The 17594-nt window shown below is 38.2% G+C and overlaps 1 protein-coding gene across 1 annotated transcript in view; it reads left to right on the plus strand.

Annotated features, from left to right (window-relative positions):
* Positions 1-341: 341 nt before the first annotated feature.
* SPATA7 (spermatogenesis associated 7) overlaps positions 342-17594 on the plus strand; it is a gene marked incomplete at its 5' end in the record, with an annotated part of 46762 nt that continues 29509 nt past the window's right edge. Inside the window, 4 exons of the mRNA XM_084287992.1 lie at positions 342-378; positions 11622-11702; positions 12687-12779; positions 14337-14384. Of these exons, the coding sequence (XP_084144118.1) occupies positions 342-378; positions 11622-11702; positions 12687-12779; positions 14337-14384 (259 nt within the window). The remainder of the gene's footprint in view (positions 379-11621; positions 11703-12686; positions 12780-14336; positions 14385-17594) is intronic.

The following is a 17594-nucleotide window of genomic DNA, read 5'->3' on the forward strand; positions in this document are numbered from 1 at the left end:
ACTGAGGTGGCAAAACTTCCGCTAGACAGCAGCGTATTGCTCCAAGAGGCTTCTGGCGCTCGGGCACTCCCGTTTATCCAGAGCTAGGGCACTGCCGTACACCCACACGGCGGGGCCTGACCGGGCCGCAGCCCATGCCGGGTGAGCGCCCCCCGCCCCGGGGCCCGCCCCACGCAAGGCCGGTGCTGCGCGGCCCCCGGAGGCCGCGGGCTGGGCGCCGCGCCCCTGCCGTGGCCATGGCAACCCCCGCCCCGCCCGCCCGCCCGCCCGCCGCGGGGGCAGAGCCGCGGCCGCCGCCATCGGGCCGGGGGCTGGGCCCGGCCGCGGCCATGGGCGTCGGGATGGAGAGCGGCGGCGGCGGCAGCAGGCGGGGCCGAGGTGCGGGGCTCGGCGGCGGGGCGGGGGGCGAGGGAACGGGCGGCGGGCGGGGCCTGCCCGATCCGGGGGGCCGCGGCCTGCCCCGGGGCTGCGGGGAGTCGGGGTTTGCCCTGCCGCCGGAGGGCTCCGCTCCGGTGGCTGCCGCGGGCATATTGAAGCCGTGGGCGGCTTCAGGGGGGCTCCGTGAAGGGCGCTGTATTTCGGCAGCCTGGGGGGCCAGCGTGTCCCTCCTCTGAGTTGGTGCGGGTCTGAAGCCCAAACGCTGGTTTTCTGCGGGTTCTGTGTGCGCGGTACCCCTGAGGTGGCTTTCGGGTGTGGGTCCGAGGGTTGTGGCCTGGTGGGGTGTTGGAACAAACGTAGCGGAGAGATAAAGGCTTGGAAGCTGGTAGAAAGTAATTCCTTCCCCAGACTGACCGGCTTGGCTCTTCCTGGGAATAGTCATAGGGGCATTCACCATACACGATACAACAGACATAAACGTGAGAATATATCTGTACAAGCTCTTGGAAAATACCTGAAATATTTTTAGATGGGAGCTCGATGGCATGAACGGTATAAAACTATGGGCGGAATTACTCAGCGCTGTGCAGTAATGTCAAAAGTATACACAGCTGCTGCATAAGGCCAGATCTAGAGAGATAACACTGCTTTCAGATTGCGTCTTTGTGGTGGCAGATCAGGTCTTGAGTTAGTGACAGATGTTGCTCCAAAAGATGTCTGATAACAGACTTTTAACACGAGGTCTAATACTACATAGAACTAGGAACTCCTGGGTGAAAACTAGGATCTTGTACGTCCATATATATACATATATATAAAGTGCTATTTCAGTCCCCACAGTAGATGTTTTTTTACACAGTGTGAAAGCGATTTATTACAAATCTATCCTTTCTTTGACTTGGATTCACTGTCCTTCATATTCTTGTTTCTCAAAACATTTTTATGGACAATCAGAAAGGATGCTGATTGTCTATAAACCATAAAATCACATTAAATAGGATAAAAGATCTAAATTTCATTCAGGTTGCAGCAAGCAAACAAGAAATAATTTAGATTAGTTCAAAATAGGAAATAACGTTTATTGGTTTAAATGGGAATCTATTGCTTGTGTGCATAGAAAGTTGCACAAAGTATTTGGCAAGTGGACAGCTTGATGTCTAGTTTCACAGCCACACATCCATACAGACAGCAGGGATAAGCACAGGCAGAGTTGTTAATTCCTTAATGTGTTAACCTAGAAATATGTGGGCCTGTGCAAAATTGGCAGGAAAGCCATTGAATTGCTTACACAGTTTATGAAAGAGGTGGCATGCATCATATTTGTGAATAACATGTGAGATAGTTGTGTCCATGCAATGTCTGTCCAGAATTAGTACAGAATAGGTGGGATATCTTATTTCTTGTACTGTTGTACTTCTTGCAGAGTTTCTTGCTCACGCCTGGGTTTGTCTTTGTAAAGGAAGAACCAAAGTTTTGTACTTGTTTTATATTGGGGATTATCTAGTGAGGCTGCTAGAGAAAAACAAAAATATTATAAGTTTATCAACAAAAATAAAAAATCATTATTAACTGTACTACTTAAGATTTGCATGTAGATCTGGTAAAAGTTCAAATAAGTTTAAGATTTTTCTCCATAAAAATATTGAATTAACCCTGTTTCCCTTACTCTCGGTATAAACCTCCAAGTTATTTACTGTAGTAATTTTAGGAGTTCGTAAATGTAGTCACAGATTTGTAGTATGACCTCAAATAATCTGAATACTCTAATTCTAAACAAGCATTGTTTTTCTAATCCAGTCTTCTGCATCAGGCTGTTTAACTCCCACAACCAGTGATTGGCACATATCTGAACAGCAATGAAATCATTGCTTATTGTTAATCAGTTATGCACATTTCTGTCACTTTTATGTTATGGCGCTGGGAAAGTCATCATCATTGCTGTATGGGGGCTACTGGTATGTTTAGGCAGTTTGTGCTGGCTTCAAAGATTCCAAAACACTGTAAAAATGCTTCATATATTTACAGACACCACCATTTGATTTAGATTTTTCCTGCATTTCAGAAAATCCTTGTGCTAATCTGAATGCTCGTAACACACCTGTGCCTTCTGTTTTTGGTTTGTTTTCTTTCATTTTGTTTTTGCTGTTTTTGGTTTGTTTTCTTTCATTTTGTTTTCCCCTCTGTATTCCTTTCTTTGCTATTCCAGCAAACAAATTCTTAGTCAAGCATTAGTTTGGTAATGCTATTTTGATTATTCAGAAGCTGAAGTTGCCTTTGACTAGCAAAGTAGAAAAATAATATTTATTCAAAGAAGGAAGAACATTTGGAAATTAAATTTGAACCATAACCATATATTTTAACAGAAACTGGGTAATGTTAATCACTGTCCTTAACTTTTTTCCAAACTAAAATCTCTGCTCAGCAAATCACTTAAATGTATCCTTAATTTGACTCTTGGTCAAACAGTCTACTAAGTGACTTTTAGTCCCATATTGACTAATCCCACCTTCATTCAGCAAATAATTTAAATTGCACTAGAATTTAAGTACCTGATCAGTCCCATTTCATTGCAGATTTCTTGCATGCTTCAAAAGAAATATGTGCTGAAATAAACAGGATTCAAATCATTAAACCTACGTGCTGTTTGGTCCAGACTGTGCTCTGCAACATCCTCTGCAGCAGTGGATCAAGGTTTCCCTGATCTGCATTCTGCATGGGGCTGGCTGTGTCCTTTCAGTTAGAAATATGAGAAGGTGGAAAATGTAATGCTGATGGAAACATGGGGAGGATTCTATGTAGGCACAAATTAAAGTAACAGAAGAGATCTTTTCAATCTGTACAATACAAACTAAATAGTATAGTGTGTGTGTGTCTTTCTTTGTGTGTATATATAGATGATGTCTGCTGGTTGGTTTGGCACTAAGTCTTGAAACACTTTCAAAATGCAGGTTCGTGGGACTATATAATGTTGAGTTTCTTGAAGCAGTAGAAGCCAGTGCAAGTTCATTAAGCAGGCCTGAGTTTTGTGCAGCTCTCCTTGCTCACGCCTGAGAGTTCTGGGCAAAGCTGTGCCTGTGAGCTGGTGCTCTGCTCACCTGAGTCATGGTGCCATGACCACAGGGACATCTGTACAATACACAGTAGTGTATGCTCCTGGATTACTCCGTGACATCTTGCACAAGTGCAACTATCCAGTGAATTTTTCTCATTAGTAACTTTTCAAGTCAGACCCAAGCAAATTCTGGTGGGATTAATTTAATGGAATTTGCTTTTGCCTGCAGTTTTTATCACAAAATGTGCTGCTGACAGACGCAGCCATTTGTTTGTGCTTTGGGAGTAAAAATAGAGGAATAACTTTCATCCAAAACTTCATTTATTGGTCAAATGAAGCCTATAGTTAGGGAAATTGTAACATTTTTCAAGAATTACTTCATCAAATAACTAATGCTCGATTGGCCTATTTTAAGTCTACTGTACACTGCTATTTCACTAGATTTCTTAAACTAGTCAGAGTTCTTGAAACTTAAATATAACTTTGGTTGAATAGTAGTTGTATTCTGCATAAATAAAAACATTATTAGTCATAAAGGACTGAGAGACCTAACTCTTGCATATTAAGAGCAGATTTAAGGAAGAGCTTTTGTATAATCCAGCATAGGCACTATTTATACACTTACTATCTAATTAATGGCTTAGAAGATTATGTGTAGTGCGCATGTCAGGGAATGATTCATTGTATTACTTTCATAATATTTTGCCTCTCATGCAAACGATCCCATGCAAAATTCAAATGGAACATTTGGGACTTTCAAAATTTCAAAATCTGGCTGTTGTAGCTTCTTGGGACTTCATTCATCACGTTTTGCTTCCGAAAATTTAGAAGATAATGACTATATTTTCTCCTCTGGTTGGTATTCCCTCAAATCTTAATAAATCTTAAAGTTCTGTTGAAGGCAGCTTCACGTCTAAGACTTTGTACTCTCAAAATTGATGGGAGTTTTTCTGTTACTGAAACCAGAAATGGGTTTAAGAGGCTTCTGTTTAGCTTTCATGAACATGCACAAAAAAATACAAATGTCATTATGAAGTTCTCAGTTCTGCCCCGTGTAATTTTTTTTCCAATAAAATGGAACCCTATCGGTATATTCAGTAACCTGCTCAATCTCAAGCTGTGTGTGAAGTTACCTCTCGTGACTGCATAGATACTGCAGAAAAGCAGCAGAGGCTTGCCATGTTTTTAGCTGTTTTCCTGAAAAAGGAGTCTGTGGGTGGGTCCCTGCTGTCTGCCAGCCTTTTCCTCTTTCCAGTCCTGAATCTGTTAGCCAGTTTCACCCGGCTGTGAGTAAGGAGTAGGAGACACAGTGGTATGAACCGCAGTGGTGGAGCGGGGAGGGGGGGGGGGAGGAAAAAGAGAGCAAAAAAAAAAAAAAAAAAAAAAAAACACATTAACATGTATTTTTAGAGAAAGGCATTCTGTTCTGTGGCAATTCCCAGACGAGCAACTAGTCAGCCAAGGATAAGCAACTCGGTAAGTTAAACTAGGCGACCAACTGTAACTTATGTAATCAGACATAAACAGAGATAAACTAGCTGACAAATTATAACATGGACAGCACTTCAACAGCCACAGCTAAGTATGTAGAGGATGATAGGGTGACGGGGAAATGACTGCAGGTAAGGAAAATAAATAAAGGAAATTGAAGGGGGTTTACAGGGGAAGATATAAGCCACACTGATAGGAAATCAGGCCTTTTTATTTTTTTTTTTTTCTAAATAATATAATTCTAATAGCATGTCATTATTCTAATATTAAAGAAAAATAGAACTTTCTTATTTAAATAAATTTAAATCCAGTGTGGATTTTCCTAACAAGGTTAATCTCTTAACATATATACAGCAGTGTTTGCTCTGTATATTTGTGGTTTATTTGCATGCACAACAATTTCCTTAGCAAAAAGAGAAAATTGATACTTTGATTTAGAAATCCTCATAGTACCAAAAAGAGAGGAACCTATTTTTCAAGTCCTAATGTCATTCCTTTAAATGTGACCTTTTCAGAAGCGTTAGATTAGACGGTTGAAGGAGGTTTTATCAGTACTCCTAACTTATTTAGGAGTTCACACTTCTGTTCACTCCTCTGCGAGTGTACAGTGTTATTGCTGCAGTGTACTGTAAGTGTCTACAGAGTCAGAAGTGAATTTGTAGCAGGAATCACACTGAAAAGATCTCCAGACTAGTCAGAGAAAGGGCAATAGAGCATCCTTGACTTCTGTTAAATTCCCAACACAAACCCCGCTGATTGGAGCTCCCGAATTACCCCCTTGGACAGAGATGTCTTCCTGCTCTTGATTGAGAGCATCAAGGGTTGGGAAGGAAGAGAAAAGGAGCTGGTGATGGAAGAGGCAGCACAAACCCTTTGGAAATCAGTGTAGCAGCTGGAGTGCTTGCAGAGCATTTGTCTGTTTGGGTTGAATGTCTTCACTGGCCTGTGGGAGATAAATCCCTGCATGTCATAAAAACGCTGCAATTTTAATCTACCGATTTTAATACCACAGAGGCACTCCTGCAGCTCCAGCTGAGAGGCCACTCTCAGCTGGGAATGCCGGGATGCTGGGGCCCTGGAAAAATCCATCTCATGAAAGGGTTGGTGGCCATGGCCTAGTGCTTGGCAAGTTCCTCTGGGACAGCAGGGGAGACCGGACTTCTAAATCCACCAAGGGCTAGGGGCTGTTTGAGCCTCAGCTGAGAGCTATAAGGAGCTCTTAGGAAAATGCAGTGCTCACACGAATCCACGCAGCTGAGTGGAGGTTTTGTGGCTTGTAGTGCTGCGTTTAGGTCCTTGAACCCGGTATCTCACCTTAAGTACCTGTATTTTTTATGGTTTATCTTTGAAATAACAAGGCTTGGTTACAAGGGTAGTCTGATTGAAGTTTTCCAGTGTTTTTGATTTGCGGTATCTGAAGTATAAATATAGCAAGTCTAATAGTCGTGTTTAAACTCCTTCCTATGAGAGCGTTATAATGAAAGCCTGGGCTTCTCTCCAGTACAAATTAATGTTCCAAATCTGAAATGGCTTTGTAGAAACATAACTTCCATGAATTCTGCCTATCTACTAACAATTAGGAAACAAAGTAACAGAAACCACCACTTTCCATCCTTTTTAGGACTGTAAAATTATAAATAAAGATAGAATGCATATTAAATGAAAATATAATTTGGACAATGTATATCATCAGTCTCTTTAGAATAATGTAATTATTACTTGTCTTAGATACCAGCTGGAAAAAAAATATTCACAAAACTGTGTTTTGTTGTTTTGTTTTGTTTTGTTTTTTTCCCTTCATTGTATAGTACCACACTTGCAGGGAAAGCCTACAAGAAAAGCAAATAGAAGCACTAACAAGGAATTAATTAGGACTTTATAATAAGGTCCTAATAATACTAAGAAACCAAACAAAAAACAACAATTTTTTACTATTTTTTTTTCTCTCAGTACTTAGGCAAACACACAGCATAAGAACCCTGGTGTTACATTTCCTCAGTTAAACCTATGAGGAAATGTATGTTTAGATGCGTAGTATATTGAAGGCACAAGTCCATTATACTTCTCAGTTTCTCAGGAATAAATCTCAGAAAATAATTTCTTGAACTGGAAATGATCTTAAAGAGTTTCCATTCCAGTTCTGGAAATCTATTTATGTAGATTCCCACTTTGTGACTGGAAATTTTTTTATTATTATTATTTTAAGAAGTAGAAAATGTGCATTTCAGTCAGGAAACTATTATTGCAAAAGCTGCTGTAGTACTTACTGCAAGTACTGGGTTCAGTTCTGCTAAGCCTGCTGCAGACACTTCCCACAGAAGTTATTATTTTAGAAATAAATTCCCTCAAAAGCAGTAGAAGAGTTTTCACTGAAAAAAATCTCACTTGCACAAATAGGTTTGGAAGAAAAGGAGGTGAAGTAGACAAAATGCATACTGCTTTCACTCTGTTCTCGGTCCAGGTCCTCATTATAATGTTTTGCTGTTATTTTATCAGGTTTATATTTGGTTACTATGCAATTTGCTGAAAATCCCACCTTCTCCTTCAAAATTCTCTTCTTTAAGCCTTCGGTTTAGGTTTAGTTGTTGCAATTGTGCAAATAACATTGAAAACACAAATTGAATCTAAACAAATACCTGCTCAAGTCAGCAGGCAGCCTGAAAATATATCAGTGAAACATTTGAATGCTGACACCTTCTATCTCACTTGTACTGTTTCAAACAAACAGTAAAATAAAGCAGGTCTCCCCCATGTACCAAGTCCTCCAGTTTCTCCTCTGCCATTAGCAACTTATATTTTCTATGAGAATATATAAAAAGGTGTTTTGAGTTTCAGACTGCAGACTTAGGGTGTATCATGTCAGTGGGATATAATGTAGAAATGATAAATTTGATGAAATATCTACATGAAACAGCCTCGGCCCTAAGAAAACAAAGGCTTACGTAGTAATCTTCACTCCTTTTTCCAATAGCACTAAGCATTATTTCAGCGAAATTGTTATCTTTGTGGCCTTTGTGATAAGTTGAGTACCAGTTTTGTGGAAACAGGTGGTTCACAGAGAAGGGAGCCTCCAAAGCCCACACTGATGCAAAGGTTACAGAAATATCTCAGCGTCACAAGGGACAGAGTGTGGAACAAGGCCCACAGGATACCATGCAGGGACTACAGGAAGCCTTTTTCACAAATTCTGCTGTTTATGGAAATGTTTTAAAGTGCAAGATTTGTCTGCTCTATTTGAAGCTTTAATAAAATATACGGTTTGCCAGGTTTGCGAGAGGACCCAGAATCCAGCTGGATATTTTCAAAAGTTGTTCAGCGTCAGCTGTTGCCCAGTAAGGCAGGGTTCTAAACTGGAAGAAAACATCCGTTGTTACTGGTGCTAATGGCTGTCAGCGTGTCCAGGTGCTAGCAGGGCTGTGAGCTGTGCCTTTCAGGGACACTTTTACTCCAGGACCTGCAATAAATGGGTCAGTGCCCAGCTAGTTCTTAGTGGGTTTCAGAGATACCTTTAAAAGGACCTCTTTAGCAGTGGTGGCTTGTTTCCTCTGGCTTTGGGGCTTCTGCAAACTGGGGATTTGGGAGTGATCTCTGCTCTTCCCAAGCATCCATAATCAAAAAACGTGGAGGAATCTGTAGAATATTTCTCCCTTCTGACCCTTTCCAAGAGCTTTTCTTGCCTATGAAGTAATGATGGAGAATGTTGGGGGAGGAGAGAATTTTTGTTTTATATGCTTTCCCCCCAAGTCTGATACAGATTAATTGTAAAGGGCAAAAAGAGCAGATGCAATAGTTCTTTCAATACGGTTTATCCGTGTGCCATCTGCTGGTGATGCAAAGCAAGTGAACGTTTCAGAATCGCCTGATTTTTCTTGTAGTGCTGAAGAGAGAGACCTCCAGCTGAAGACAATACAGGCAACAGCTTTCTGAGCCCCTCCGATGATCTTCAGCTGAGGGCCAAGGCATTTAGCTTACCTGGAGAGAATCAACTGTAGTTATAAGAATGTCTCTGCACTTTTTTCAGATGCCCCTGCTTACCCCTCCATGTTTATTTCACATAAAAATTAGTTGGAGTTGGTTTTATAACTGTTTATCCAATAGTATTAGGTCTCCTTCTAGAATTATGATTCTGAAATATGAGCTCTGAAATATGGAAAATTTAGGTTACTTTGAGCAACTGTGAATGAAAACCTTCATATTCTTTGATGTCCACTATAATGTAGAGTATTGGCTTATTTCTGGTTTACACATTTATTTTTTTTTTTATCATTAGGATAAATTTTTATATATTAAAATGTTATATTTTAACAGTTTAGTTAACATTAGTCATCCCAAAGACTTACGTTCTTTAGAAATGAGGGTGTTGTAACTTCAGACATCATGATTTTCAGGATGGTTTTCCAGCTGCACTGTGTACCATTTCAGTAGTATTATGGTAGAGAAATACAATACTTAAACAAGGAAGCAAGCCATTAGTGACAAAGGTTTGCAATCATTACAGAGGCAATCATTCTAAATCTAATAAATTCTTGATGTATGTTTGGGATTTTATTACTTTTTTTAAAAAATAGTATTGGTTGTCCTTACGTATGTTCAAATTACAAATGGGGATGAGAAGGAATTGTGCCACAAGGGGCATTTAAAAAGAGCCATTGTAAGGGACAGAGAAGAGCGGGAATGTTGTCCTTTGGCTTTAAAGAAAAGGTCATAAAGAAAAAACAGTTGCAGGGTAGGGCTGAAAAAACCTATGGTAGTGCTTTTCCTTTCTGATCCCCTCACTATTGCTGGTCTGGCACCCTCCCAGCTATGAGAGATGGGGGAATAATTCTTGCAGACACGGCCCCTACCATGCAAAGCCTTAGAAGCCCCTGCTGTATAAAGGCAGTTTTTTCTAAGTGCAAAGTCCTCAGGCTAATTCAAAAATGCCTTGATATTTGTTGTGCCTCGTAAGAGTGGGGATCGAGCGTATCGATCCAGACTTAGCTTTATTTCACAACACAGTCCCAGTAAAATACTCTGCAAATTTCCACATACGCTAAGCATTTTCACTTTGTTTATTTTCTCAAGGTACTTTTTGTTGCTTTCCAAACAAATCCTAGTCCTAGGCCCTTGAGGGAATTATATAAATAAATAAAACATTATTATATAAACATACTGTAAGTAAACGTTATGTAAATAAGTCACTGTTAAAGAAACCATTTATTTTGACACAATCTCTGCTAACAGTCTGGCACCATGTTAACCATCACGTGCAACATGCTGTTGCCCTTAAGGTATAGAGCTGCAGAACGTAGTAGTCACATCTGCAGGTGTAACAGTACCACAATAGTTATTATATAATGGTAGGAAATTTGGAGGGGAGACAGATGTTGGACATGCAAAAAGTAAAACACCTGGAGAAGTGGAATTAAGGGGTTTTTCAGGCACATGTGGTGTAAGCATGGCTCTGTCCTTTGGTGTTAGTTGCACTGGTCAGTTTGTAAGAGTGTGCCTTTGCTGAGCCAGCTGGAGGCCGCAGTGAAGAGATCCCCCACACTTTTTGGGTGGGTGCAAGCTGCTGCTTCATGTGAGGAAGGGCACTCGGGGCTTTGCCTCCAGCAGTGGGAGGCTGAAGGTGGCCAGCGAGCGGAGCGCCGTGGTGCCTCCCCTTCCCAGCGTGTGCGGACGTGGCGGCTGTGGCCTACCAAATCAACAGAGGAGAAGTAGGAAGGGAAGGGAAAGATCATCATCATAGTAATGTATTCGTTGGAATTGCTTGTACAGTTCTACAGTTGGTTTTATGCATGTGTGGTATATTTATTCTCTTAAAGAAATCTTGTTTTGCTTGATATTTTGAGCATGGCTTTGAACACCTTAAAGGAATGCTTTGTGTGCGCTAGTATTTGAAATAATAATATACCCCCTGTTAAAATTTGTTCCAGTAATGCTGTAGATTCTTAATAAAATTGGCTGTGGATTGGTAAATCAAAGGTCACATCACAGACAGTAGTTGTGAGCCTGACAGTACCATGCTTTTTTTCCAGGAAGGAGATAGGACTTTTAGCTCACATCTTTCATTTCTCAGAACAACGGGATGTTTGGGTTTATTCAGCTTCTGCACTAGTCTGCAGAGTTACAACTCTGCAAACTTACAGAAGATCAAATGGCAAGTGAAATTATTCTTAAATTAACAACAATAGTTTTTTAAGATTGTGTGTTCTCACTGGTAGGATGATTTCTCAAACAAGCATAATTTATTTCTTTCAATCTATTAAACTCCTTAGTATGGTTCTAACCACAATCATTCCCTACACACAGAATATTTTTCACATTAGTCATTTGATGTCATGATAAAATTCCATCAGTAAACCTTTAAAATAAATTGGAGTTTAGCATAGGTACAATAATTTGACCATGTCTCTGTGCAGTTTAATGAGCATCGTAAAGTTCAGATTAATCTAGTGATCTCTTCTGCTGTTTAAGCCCCTGAACCAATAAAAGTACTACCATCATCTGTTACATTTAGATTTAGTTGCTTAACTAAACTGTTATGTTTTAGTAGTAGTATAACATTAAATAGCACTTTTCCTCTATGAAAAATGTACACTACAATCATTGAAGAGTTCTTTGAAGAAACATATATTTATATATTATTATTATTATTTGCTTTATCTTGTCTTTCAAAATATGTATTTTCTCTGTTCTGTTTGACATTTCGTTAAAGTGGATGAATACCCAGCTGTGGTCATTCCCAGATGTGGTCCAGCAAGTCCATTTAAAGGACAGTTAAGCACTAAGAGTAATGGTGAGTAACGCACTTGCTTTCACTAGAAAGTTGGCATGGTTCCTTCTATGTGAATTAATTGTTTTCATTATTAAAATATTTATATAATAAAAATCTTTGCATTGTTCTATATTGGTGAAGTTTAATAGTACTTTCATTTAGTATGCATTACTGAAAGTAGTTTTGGGGAGTGAGTTTTGCCTTGTCTGTTATGCTAGCTAACAACTGTTAGCAAGGTATCTATATATATGTGGAAAGAGATGTTTTATCTATATTAACTGGAATATATGAGTTTCTGCTTTAAGAAACCCTTGAAGTTAAAGCTATTCCTCTACAGTCAGTAGTTGAAATAGGCAAGTATATGGCTCTGTGCCTTAGTGCCACCTCCGACACTTCTTTCAGAAGAATATAGAATGGAGAAACAAGAAGTTTCCATGCTGACATTTTCATAGTCCAACTTCAGCTACATCCATAACTATTTTTTGAGCTAATGTAATGGTTCAGTGGGGATTAAAAATAAATAAATAAATAACAAGTAGATAAAATGATACCATGTGATAGTAGCTGAAATAAAAAGAAAAATCATTTCCATTGAGCAAAGAAGCACGTTAATTCTAAGTTTGTGGTTTCCTTGGAGTTAGGTAGTGAGATTGCACAAGGCAGAAGCTATGTGTCCCAGAAACAAAGCTAGATTTAAACTGGTGCCACAGGTTTGAAATCGTGCATTTTTGCACACATGAAAATGTTTCAGAGGCATGATGTTGGAACTGGGTCTCATGAAAGCAGAGTGTTATTTTAGTACTTGTTATATTCACTGCTGGCAGGATAAATGTTAAGAGCAAAACCATTTTCAGGTTCTTTTGGCTTTCATTTTTCTATTAGTGACTGACATCTGTACAGCTATTATTTGGAAATAGTGAATTTTAGATTTGAATTGTAGTTAATAGCTATTTAAAATTTTAATATTGTGCCTTTATAATGTTCAAATATGTTTTGATCTTACAGCTTTCTGTATTGATTCCACACGAAGTCTTACTAACCAGTACCTGATCAGAGATCACATGATGTTTCATTATAACAGAATCCTTTCAGCCAAAGGTAAAAATGTTCATATAGGAATGAACTTTGTACTCCTAGGTTTAGCTATTTTATTTTTTTTTTTCAGAATAGGCACATACCAAGAGGGAGTGAATTGGATTGTTAGAAGCCTAATTTCCTTCCTGTTTCATGCTTGGACCAATGTCAGCAAGGAGATACAGCTGTTACTTAAGACTTTTGTATTATTGGGTTTGAAAGTTTTGTATGAAAACGTTTTGCTTCAAGTGCTACCAAAATTATGACTTTAATTTTAGGGTACTTTGTGCTGTATTGTTTTCATTCTGCTGTAGAGCTGCTGTGAAATAATATGGTGAGATAAAAAACATGGAGCAAATATACAGAATTTATTTAAGGAATGATTCCAGAACATTTTCAGTTAAACCCAGACCACTGTGCCATTATTTTAATTTTCAGAAATGTTGTTTATATTTTGTTCATATTAAACTCAGTGGCATTAATGAGTTTTAAGGACTTAGAAAATTGCTTCATGTTTGCAAATGAGAAAATCACATTACTAATCTATGTTATTGAGCACTAAAAATGCATATGAATTTTTGCATATATTTTAATGTTAGAAGGTGCGTATATTTGTCAAAAGGCAAATATGAAAACTGGAACTTAGGACCCTGTTGAACTAGCATATGTTTGTATGTTTCTTAATTAGGATGAGATCCCAATCAATTTTTTTTTTTCAGATATAGAAATGTGTGGTTATTCCCTTCTAAAATGACAATACCCCATTGTCAGTGCTACAGCTGTAAACAGTTATAGCTGAAGTTGGTATTTTTTTAAGGTCATATAAGAAGTAAGAATTACTGTTCAAGTTAATATCATGCACAGGCCTAACAAAAGTCTGTAGATAGCTGTTAATATTGTTTACAGTACACAGCCTATTTTCACTTTTCATTGCATAAACTTCTCTTGGGAATTTCAGTCCTAGAGGTAGAAATGCTAAGGCTTGGCAGGGTGTCCTGAGTATCTAAATTAAATGCTTAGAAGGTTGCAGGGTCTGGATTATGAGATAAATGATTTTTAAATGCCTCCCAAAGCATTATATGCTCTCTTTCTAGTTATTTTCAGAAATAGTGTTTTGGAGGTGGTTATATTGGTTTTCCTCATCATCCCTCCCTTTCTTAAATTTGCTTTAAAGAGAAGTACATTGAGGCTTTCGATTCTGCCAAAGTCCATGCTCAGAACAAAAGTACTGTCATTTCTCTACCATGTAGCATACTCAGTATGTTTGCAGTTAAATGCAGTCAGCACAAAATGTACAGAAACATTTTGTAAAGAACCTTCATTTAAATGATGATTCTTCCTTCAAATATGTATTTTGTTCAACATTGTTATCTCTAAAATTATCTGACTGTATCAATTTCAATTTAAATACACAGTAACTTTAAATACACAGCAACCAACATTTTAAAGTAGTGGGGGGAAAAAGTCTGTGTTCTAATTAATTAGTGTGTGTTTTGTTGTTTTATTAATGCATTTTTTTCTAGCCATGACAAATATTAAGTAAACACTCAACTGCTCACATCTATTTTTCCTTGTTTTCAGCAGCTGTAGACTGTTCAGCACCCAGAAGTAGGCTGACCAGCATCAAACGTAAGTATCTGCAATGCATTAATTCTGCAAAAGGTTCTGTAAAACTAATTTAACAAAAAAGCCAGAGGAATAGAAGAGTAACAACAAATTATGACCCTTAATCAAGCATATGTGTGTCTGCTTGCTTCTCAGCTTTTCTTATCCTGCTTCAGCTATTTGTAAGAATCTGCAGTGAATGTAATGCTAGTGAGATGGACCTAGTCTGTCAGTGATTAATTGTGCTTAGGATCACAATTAATTTTGCTTAGAATCTTTTTCATCAACATGGTGAATGGAACAGAAAATGAGAATTTTAAGCATTATTCTCTCTATTTTCTTGTGATACGATGTGAGCTTGAACTGTCAAGAAGAGAGCTTAACTAGTGCAAGGTTAAGACAAATTTTAGGAATGTGGGCACCTGGGAAGCGGGACTGAAACTTACTGTTTCATTTCACAGAAAGCATAGCCAGTCATAAATGCACAGCCCCACAGCCTGGATTAACCTGCAGTTACTTCTCTTGGGAGTTGTCTCATTTCTTAACACTGTTTAGAGGTGTCAGTACTGTAGCCTTTCTTTATAATGGTAGCTGAAGAAAAATACTTTCACATCATTGACTTAAGGAATACTAAATGAATTATTAATCAAAGGGGATAAATAGCAGCTGTTTGTTAAAACAACAAACATATTTCTGTTATTTGATGTCTTTAATTCAGTTACAGAAAGTTCTTTATCTCGAATTCAATGTTCAGTTAGAACTGCTGAGATACTGGAAATACTTAAGGCATTCATTTAGATAAATCTTCTGAGTACAGAATGCTTTGTGGTTAGTCTCATATCCAGTCAAACAGGAGTGATACTGTATTGTAAAATGATTAGAGTAACTAGAGTTGATGCAGGAAATCACTCATCCATTACACAGAAAGACGTCAGCATTTTGTTACAGTTTTTTTCAGAGCTTGTGCATAATGGATTGTGAGTGAATTAAGGCAACAAGGTGCACCAGGATAAAAGATACTTTATGCAGACATGTCTTTTGCTTTCAAAAGGTATAGCACAATTAGGAACAGTATTGCAAAGATTTCTGTAGTCTACAGATGGAGGTTTGGATTTTCAGATCACCTGTTCTACAGACACATCTGAAAAAAATCTTCCTTTCTGTAATTTGGCTGTACAAGATTTGCTTTGAAACAAGCATGAAAACACAAAGTTGATATAAGAAGAAAATGTACACCTACATATTTGTCTAATAAAAGCCTCCTGTAGTTTTTTTTGTTTTTTTTTTTTTTCTTTCTCCACCTGCTGGAATCTTTCCTAGAATCTCTAATGAACAATTATTTTCCCATATGTTTTCAGGTCTTTCCAAACACCAGCAAATGCCCATTCATTTTAGTTTTCTGTTTTTACAGATAAAATGCTCCTGAGCTCAGAGCTTGCGTGTTTCACACGAGAATGAGTTTCCCTGAATAATATGTTCATTTTGAAAGACATCTACGCTATCTTGGCCCTCACAGATAATTGTCATGACACTAGCAGGTGTGCTCTGTAGTGAGGAATTTTTCATTTCAGATAGCAGGTCTTTGTGCAATCTGTTTCTCTTTCAGTTCATCTTACTCAAACCAGTGTCTGACTATGTAACTCTGGCCTAATCACAGACAGACATTAATCTCCTATACAGAGTGTGACAGAAACATTTCACCTTTGTATCTGCTCTTGCTTTAACCCATCTCTTTGATTAAATTTGTACACTAAATCTCGCTAAATTGCTCTTTCACCTATTTTCAAGCTGGACTGGAAAAAGCTGCTGCTGTTTTCTATCTTATTAGAACATGTATATAACCAACTCAGTGCTAGTAGTCTCCTTTTTACAAATGAAAACAACTTAAAGCTAGGGAAAAAAAAAAAGACCCTCAATATTTCAAGTTTCCTACTGTTGTTCTATCCTAAGACTTGAGAGTGCTAATTGTTAATGAGTTGAAATTTTCTGTATTCTCCTGAAGTAGAGCTAGACCATAAAGTGAAGCTGAGAATCATAGTTCAGGGATTGGGATCCTAGTCAGTAACACAGGATTCATTTGGAATAAATTTCTCCATCTCCTTGATCTGAGTATCCAGTGTGGTTACAGCTTTTTATCCTTAAATTTAGCTTAGTTCTTCTAACATATGTTTTGTTTGCTTGATGTTTCTCATCGACAGGAGTTGTGCAATTAGAAGGTGACAATGAATTTGCCATTTTTTATAATCTGTTTAACAAATCAATAAATACTGTATTTTCACCTGAGACTGGCTTCTAAAGACAATGTTACATCTCTACCCTAGTTTTCAGGTTTTATTTGTGAGGTGCTTTGTGTTCTCTAATAAAAATGAGAGTGGCAAGTGAAAGACAGAAAGCAACGTAATAAAGAAAACTTAAGTATACAGTATCTTTTAATCAGAATATTCATTTAGTCAGTATTTTTACTATACAATGCTGAAAAAGGTTCCCAATTACATTTTCTTCTTAAGTACTCTGGATAAAATCCTATAACCACTTATTTGTCTTGTTCAAGGAGATTTTTTTTTTCCTGTGAGAGGAAGAGAGTATTTTACCATCTGATTTCACTGGAGTTTAGAGCTCTTACCACTTGCCGGACACAAGACTAAAAGTTGTATAGCTTCCTTGCTGGTTTTGTTAGCATTTCAAAAGAAGATCTTTCACCAGATAGAGATGAACACAGGTTCTTAGATTTACTCTCTATACTCAACCAGTATGCATTGTAATCTCTCCTAATGTTTCAGAGGTTTAACTTCTGTCATATACCTGCTTTCGTAGAATCAAAGATATGCTGGTTGTAAGGGACCTGAGGGGCTCATTTAGTCCTTATTGACCAACCTGTTCAAAATGGGACTTTGGTTAACAGGTGATCAGTCAGCCAAGTCTTCAAAACCTCCAGAGATGGAAATTCTGCAACCCTAGTAACTTATTTACTTAGCAAAAAGACTTTTTCATGATGTCCAGTTTGGACAGTCAGGTTTAGAACTGAATTTACTGGAAAGCGTTTATCCTGGGAATTCCAGTTTTAAAAAGCAAATTTTAGATGGTGGAATATAAGGTTTTCAGGTGCCATAGATGAAATTGTTGCTTCATAATGGTCAATGCAAAACTGTCTCAACCTGAAGTACAGGATGCATTTGTACGAGATACTCAAGATTATCCCTTCCTAATAAAGATGTTTGAGGATTAATGTCTTAA

Source organism: Netta rufina (genome assembly GCF_964035555.1).
Source record: "Netta rufina genome assembly, chromosome: 5".
Classification (NCBI taxonomy): Eukaryota; Metazoa; Chordata; class Aves; order Anseriformes; family Anatidae; genus Netta; species Netta rufina.